The sequence below is a fragment of the Bos indicus x Bos taurus genome, chromosome 17 (assembly GCF_003369695.1).
Source record: "Bos indicus x Bos taurus breed Angus x Brahman F1 hybrid chromosome 17, Bos_hybrid_MaternalHap_v2.0, whole genome shotgun sequence".
Lineage (NCBI taxonomy): Eukaryota > Metazoa > Chordata > Mammalia > Artiodactyla > Bovidae > Bos > Bos indicus x Bos taurus.
Genome location: NC_040092.1, coordinates 8,438,644 through 8,445,263, shown reverse-complemented (window position 1 = coordinate 8,445,263; position 6,620 = coordinate 8,438,644). Strand labels below are relative to the sequence as shown.

Sequence of the window (6,620 nt, the reverse complement as noted above, 5' to 3'; positions counted from 1 at the left end):
CTCAGATTTCAGAAACCAGGCAAGTTACAAAAAGAATCTTGGAGTCACTTTGAGTTGTCAACCTGTTATTTTGTAAAGAACAATGAAGAGTGATGGCCATGTCCTTTCCCCTCCCCCTTGTTTCAGAAGACAGTACTGATGTCGGCTTTGTGAAGACCTCCACGCGTGGTCTTTGCCACCCAGCTTGCCTGGAGAGGAGCCTCGGTCGTCACCCCATCTAGCATCTGCGAATGAACCCCGTGGGGCTGAAGGCAGTCCTGTGAAGGGAGGGAGGGGCCCCAGTGACAAGGCTTACCAGAGACACCGTCTTACAACATTGCTTTATTATATAGATGCAAAATCTGTTTTATGTACAGTACGTGTACTTTATTTGGTCCTACCAAATAATCTTACCAAGGCTTTCTATTGGTAATCTTCCCTCAAAAGATTCAGGTAGAATTAGATACTGTGCACTTCACGACTACCCAAACCTGAGACTTCGCTACTAACTTCAGTTTTGGGGTCATACACATAAATCGAAATAGACACACGCGAGGTACAGACACACACGAGGTTAAGGCGATGAAAGTGAGCTGCAGGAAACCCCAGGGTTCAGAACAACTAGGCTGTGTATTTTGCTTGAGTTAGATTCGCAACGTGAGCAGCAAAGGTTGTGTGATCTCAGAGCGCTTTTATTGTAGTGCGAGGGCTTCTGAACACCCATGTGACCGCGTGGCTGGGGATGCTGGCAGCCTGTGGGCCCTTTGAGGCATCCATCACCAGGCGTTCATTTCTTCTCGGCCTCTCCTGTTTTGGGTTCTTGTTTCAGTTTGTAATCAGCCAGGGCGGCCTTGATGGCGTCTTCAGCCAGCACTGCAGGTTAACGGAACAAAACACAGCCTGTAAGTTTCTACATCTTTAAGAGCCGAGACAGTGGTGCTGGGACGGGCTTGACAGTCACCTCACCAGGGTGCAGGGTCAGGAGCCATCTGGCCGTTTCCTGAGCCACTCCCTTGGGGCGGCTCTGGGGACAGACTTGGGGCACAAACCTGGGATTCTACGTTAGCTCAGCCTCTCGCTGGGGTAGGGTGAGGGCTGTATACATAGTGTCTGGAGCACTGCGGGGGCGGGGGGGAAAGGACACAACAGATGTTAGTTCTCAGCTGCTCACGTGGAGTCGGGAAAGCGCGGTGGATGTCGGTGATGTTGGCTGGCATAACTTGGGTCGCGGCAGTCTGGGGGTGGGATGGCATTTGCCGGCTCACTCTAGTGATCCCAAGTTCGGCAGCTTTTATTTTGGAGTCGGTATTAAAAGGGAGGCTTTGGGGGAAACAAACATTGAGAGCTGGAGTGATGGCTCAAGTTCCGGCGCCCATGAAGGCCTGATGAAAAGGCAGGGGTTTCTCTGAAACCACATGAAAATGTTTACAAGCTACGGCCTTTATTCTTGGGTATTTGAGACTCCAGCTCAAGTGGAAAGAACTCGGGTCTCAGCAGACCTCCATCCCGGCCCCAGCACACACGTCTTGCCCTATGAGTCCTGCCCTGGCAGGAGGCCTGGCTCTCTGCTGATTTTTAACTAATTTGGTCAGTAAACCTCCATCACTTAGTTAAGGCTACTGTGTCTCATTCCCTCCTTCCCCTAGAAGGGTGAGATTTTTAAGGCTTTAGACTGAACGGGAAAGCCAAGTAAAAGCCTTCAGCATCTGGGCTTTCTCTCAGGACAGTGAAGAGGGGGCTACTGCACAGCTGGGCTGAGTCATCCCATATACACAGATGCAGACCCTGAGAGTAACGGCCTCTGGAAAGGAAACGATAAAACGCATGGCAGATGGGATTATGTTGGAAGCCGCATTTTCTCCTTCACTGGTGCCAACTTCACCACCGTGGGGTGGGAACAGCACAGATACGGAATCAAAAGTCTGGGCTTTAGACTCTGGCCCTTCCCTGAGGAGCTGTGAGGCTGGGCCGCTTGAACCTGAGCCCTCATTTGCTGCTCTGTGAGGGGGAGGTGATGACACGACTGGAGGATATTCCGAAAGGTCAGAAGTGAGGCTGTGACCAGCTCTGCATGATGCCCAACCCACAGCACCCGCCTGGGGCCCCGACCTTCTGGAGGCTGTGAAGACAACCCGAGCTCTAACCCTCAGAGGTTATAAAGGTGGATTCCACGACCCCAAAGGACTCACCATTCCCCTGTCCAAATGCACGTGGATACCATTATGGAAAACCCCCAATACCACCCCCACCCCCAGTCCAAGCCTGTTGGCATGCTGGAGGCGACACGTACTGGAGCAGTGCAGTTTCACAGGCGGGAGGCACAGCTCCTTGGCGATGTCTGTGTTTTTGATGGTCAAGGCTTCCTCCACCTGAGAGGCAGACAGGACAGATGGGCAGTTTTAGTGATGCTGTCTGGTGGAACTGAAGAGCAAACATTGCTGGGCTGGGGTGAGCCCGGCCTGCAGAGACACTGTCTCAGCCAGTAGCAGAGCCTGGGGAGTCTCGGAGGGATCTGCTTGAGGCCAGAAACTCCAGCCTTTTTTTTTCTTGGCCAAATGGCACGAGGGAGCATAGTTCCCAACCAGGGACTGAACCTGCGTTCCCTATAGTGGAAGCACCGAGTCTTAACCACTTGACCACCAGGAAGTCCCCTCGAACCTGTTTGCCGAAAGGCAGTGATTTCCTGCGTTGGTTGTGTGACTATGAGCTTCTCTGATGTCCATCGATTCTACGAGCTGGATGGTGTCAGGGAGGTGGGCGGGGCCAGGGCCAGCAGCATAGACAGCTCCTGGGAGGAGACCTTGGGGCTCATCCCCTGCCTGTAGGAGGACTTTTCACCTCCAGGTGGACTGAAAGGATGCCTGGAGTTTGTCTCAAGCCGAGGGCAGAGCAGGAGGCAGGCCTCTGTGGAATACGACCTGCTGGCTTAAGGAAAGCATTTTCCCAGCCTGTCTCCCAGTCTTCCAAGTCTGCTAACTCAACTGAATTAAGCTTCAAGTTCTGTTCCTGCAAACTCAGATGGGAGGCTCTCAAGGTCAGAGAAAGGCCCTCTCCCCACTTTCTGAGGTGTCCTGTCTCCTCATGCCCTCCTCCCCTGAGGATCATTCCGGACAGATTGGCCAGCACAAGCTAGGTCTTTGCTTCCTGGCTCTGAGGAGCCTGCCGGCCAGGAGGCCCTGAGTCACAGGGGGCTGGTGGCACGTGGCCTGGCAGGCGGCCTGGCTGTAGAGCTGCCCGGCACAGGCCTCCGTGACTCAGCTTGCTAAACTTTGGCTGTTGGGGCTGCAAGGACGAGCACTTACAGTCTGGCTTTACTGAGAGGTTTTAACGAGGACTGGACTTTTGAAAGGCTAGTCTGTTATCTCATGAATCCTTGTAAGCCACCTGCAATCCTTCCTGAAACTGGATGGGAAGGAATAAACAAAACAAACCATGGTACACCCACCCCCTAGCAGACTTAGACTTCTAAGAAATGATAATATCTGTGACCTTGGAGAAAGCCAAAGATTTCTCTCCACTTCTGTTGTGTTCAAGGGGTAGGTGGGGACCTTTTTTTGATTTAGTTAAAACATCACCAAAACCCTCAAACAAATAAAAATGGTCAACAACAACAGAAAACCCCAAACTAAAAAAAGTTAAGATTATCCATAATTCCCAATGTGGAGAAGAATTTGATAAAAATCTGGGTAAGCGAAATTAAAAAGAAAATCCTTGGAATATTTAGAAAAAAATTATAGTGTTTGTTTAAACCCTTCCCTTAACCAAGAGGCAGGTTCTAGTTTTCAGGAGCCTTACCGTCTTCCCCTTTACCCATTCGGTGGCTAACGAGCTAGAGGCGATGGCAGAACCACAGCCAAATGTTTTAAACCTGGCGTCCACGATCTTCCCCTTTTCATCCACTTGAATCTAGAAAAGAGGCAGGAGTTAGCAGGCTTCTGGTGCTGCCTGCATAACCTGGCACTCAGGGAGGCCCACAGGGCACTTCCTAAGAGCTTTGGTCCTGCTTTCCATACTTAAAAGTTTAGGCTTTGATTATGGAGGCCCCTCTGTTTCAAAGAGTTCAGCAATGAAAAGCTGCAAGCAGGAACAACTATACAGAATTATACGGGCCTCGCTGGCAAAGGTTAGCCAAAAAGTATGGCTCCTGCCCAGTCTCCTCCCACTCCCAAGCCTGACTTCTGGCTTCCCAGCTGCTGGGCCAGTGCGCATCTTAAAACACTGCGGGAGTTGGCAGTAAAGGCCACCGGTTAGTGCTTTTTCCTTTGACGTCAAACCGCATGTAGCGCGTTCCCTCCTGTCTTGTTTCTGTTTTCCAAGATAGGCATGAAGCCGTCTGGCCAGCTTCCCACCACGGTGACGAAGGAGATGTGGAGAAAGCTATGGTTTACCAGAGTGCCAGGCGCTTCCAAAGTGGGGGCAGGCAGAGTTTGATTTATTGCATTTCCTATCCCTCTGGGGATTGCTAACTGATACAGTGAGTATGAACGTGAGATCTGTTTATTCTGTCAGAAGGGGTCAGCACAGTTTACCAGGAGGACTAGGATTCAGCCCCTGTTGGAATCATTTGTAACACTGACTTATCCCACCTCACAGGAATCAAGATGGGGACCAGAGGCAATGCCGGACATGTAAATGCTCTGTCAAATACAGAGCACTGTACAAGCAAAGGGGTAACCGTTACCACCAGTAAAGATGGAAACCAGGGATACCTGTAATTTCATGACATCACCACACGCTGGAGCCCCCACCAATCCAGTCCCAACATTTTTAGATGTCTTGTCAAGGGACCCCACGTTTCGGGGATTTTCATAATGATCAACAACCTGAAATGAGAGTGAAGACAAATCAGTCACTCTTTTTTGCTGTTCATCTCCCCGACTTTGATGACAAGCTCCTTCAAGTCAGCAAGCTGGACCTGGCAGGCCATCACCTAATACCAAATTTCACTTGGGCTGGATTTAAGACATATGGGGATCCTGGAGAAAAATCAGCAAAATCATGTCTTAATTCTGTGGGGTTTTGAACCACAAATAATTACTTGACCTCTAACCACCCAAGTCACAGAGTTGGGCTCAAACAGCACTTTTGTAATTTCGGAACAAAATCCATTCTCAAAAGAATGATTACTATTCAAAAAACTATACGTATGTATGGTCCAGAAAGGGAAGGACTTTCCAGAAGCCTCAAGGAGACTGTTACGGGACTAACAAGGCTATGGAATACGGCCATCTGTGTACGCTGATAAATAGTAACCATGACTGTGTTTCGGGGCCCCGAAATCCGCGGTGCCGCAGCGCGCCCTGGTGGCGGAAAGGCTGCGCGCGCCAGGTCATTCCGCGTGTACTGTCAACAACACACAGCCCTGGGTCCGCGGGGAGTGAGGTCTGTGCGCAAACGCTTGGAAGCCAGAACAGAGTAGACATCTATTCAAACTGGCACACGCGAGGCTTTAAAAACCTTGCGTTTGTTTCCCAGTTAGTCGTTAAGTATTCCGAGCTTCCAGTCCCCTTCCCCCGACCTATCCGACCACGGATTTTGACTTCCAAGTCCAAGGATCTGTAAGATAATATCCAATCTGGACTTTCTGCCCCGGGGTTGATTTACCGCATTCTTTTTGTAGTTAACCGGTTCCCGAGTGAGACGTCTCATGTGGCTGCCGACTACCCAACCTGTCTCTTAACTCACAGCATCCCACCACCCCCAAGCCAAAACAAACACAAAAACGTGACGACTGTGGGTTACACGTCCATGTCCACTCGGAGGCTCTGAGCTCCTGCAACACTAACATCAATCCTCAGTGGCCTCCCTGTGCCAAGCGTCCTGCCCAGGACTCCGCAGGCAATGGTCTCGCGTACGGGGGCGCTGCCCAGACCCCATCTGACGAGCGCGGGGCAGTGACTTGCCCAAGGTCACTCGGCCGCTGTGTGTCCGACTAGCCCGGACAGAGCAGGACCCTGCTTCCTGGGCAGTCGGGAGGTTTAAAGGCTGGATGGATGTTTCAGATTGAGGGCAGCTGCCGCTAGGCTAGCGGAGCTGTCATTTTTGTTTCAGGCGCGGTTAGTTGCCCCAGCGCAGCCAGGGAGTCACTCGAGGCGGCATCTTGAGAGGAAGGCCCCTCCATCCAGAGTTGGGGGCGGCCAGGGCCCTGGGCTGCAGTCGGGGTTCCAGGGCCGCGCAGAGCCGGGAGGGTCACTAGGCTGGGCCTCCGCTAGGACCCCTAAGTTCTCTGGGTAGTCGTCACACTCCCGCCCCGCCCCGCCCGGTGCGGACCCCCCGGCCGCTCTTACCTTTTTGTGATAGAGCCGAGCGGGAGCTGAGAGCTCCCGGGCGGGCAGGCGCGGGGCCCGGAGCAACAGGGCCGACGCCGACCGCCTCAGACGGCCCGCTCCAGCCGCCGCCATCTTGCGGGCTTGCGCTTGCGCAGGTGGAGCGCGCGGCCGAGGGGAGGGGCGCGTGCGCGAGTCGGCTCCCAGCTGGGAGCGCGCACCCTCTAACGTCCCGGCGACCTTGCGCCTGCGCTTTCCCGCTGCGTTCACGTGTCCCCGTTTTGTTCCCGGGGCGCGGAGCCTCAAGGTTTGAAATCGCTTGAGGGCTAGTCCACCTAGCTGGGTTCTGAATCTTGAGGATCCTTGAGCTGGAAA

At 52.7% G+C, this 6,620-nt stretch overlaps 1 protein-coding gene across 1 annotated transcript; it reads right to left on the bottom strand.

The window, feature by feature from the left end:
• Window positions 1-303: 303 nt before the first annotated feature.
• Window positions 304-6,438, bottom strand: ISCU (iron-sulfur cluster assembly enzyme). Its single transcript, XM_027566487.1, has 5 exons — window positions 6,267-6,438; window positions 4,689-4,802; window positions 3,775-3,885; window positions 2,270-2,348; window positions 304-852 (listed from the first exon to the last, which is right to left on the bottom strand). Exons 1-5 carry the CDS (start codon window positions 6,378-6,380, stop codon window positions 767-769), a joined length of 504 nt encoding a protein of 167 aa, XP_027422288.1. The 5' UTR covers window positions 6,381-6,438; the 3' UTR covers window positions 304-766.
• Between the last annotated feature and the right edge of the window lie 182 nt (window positions 6,439-6,620).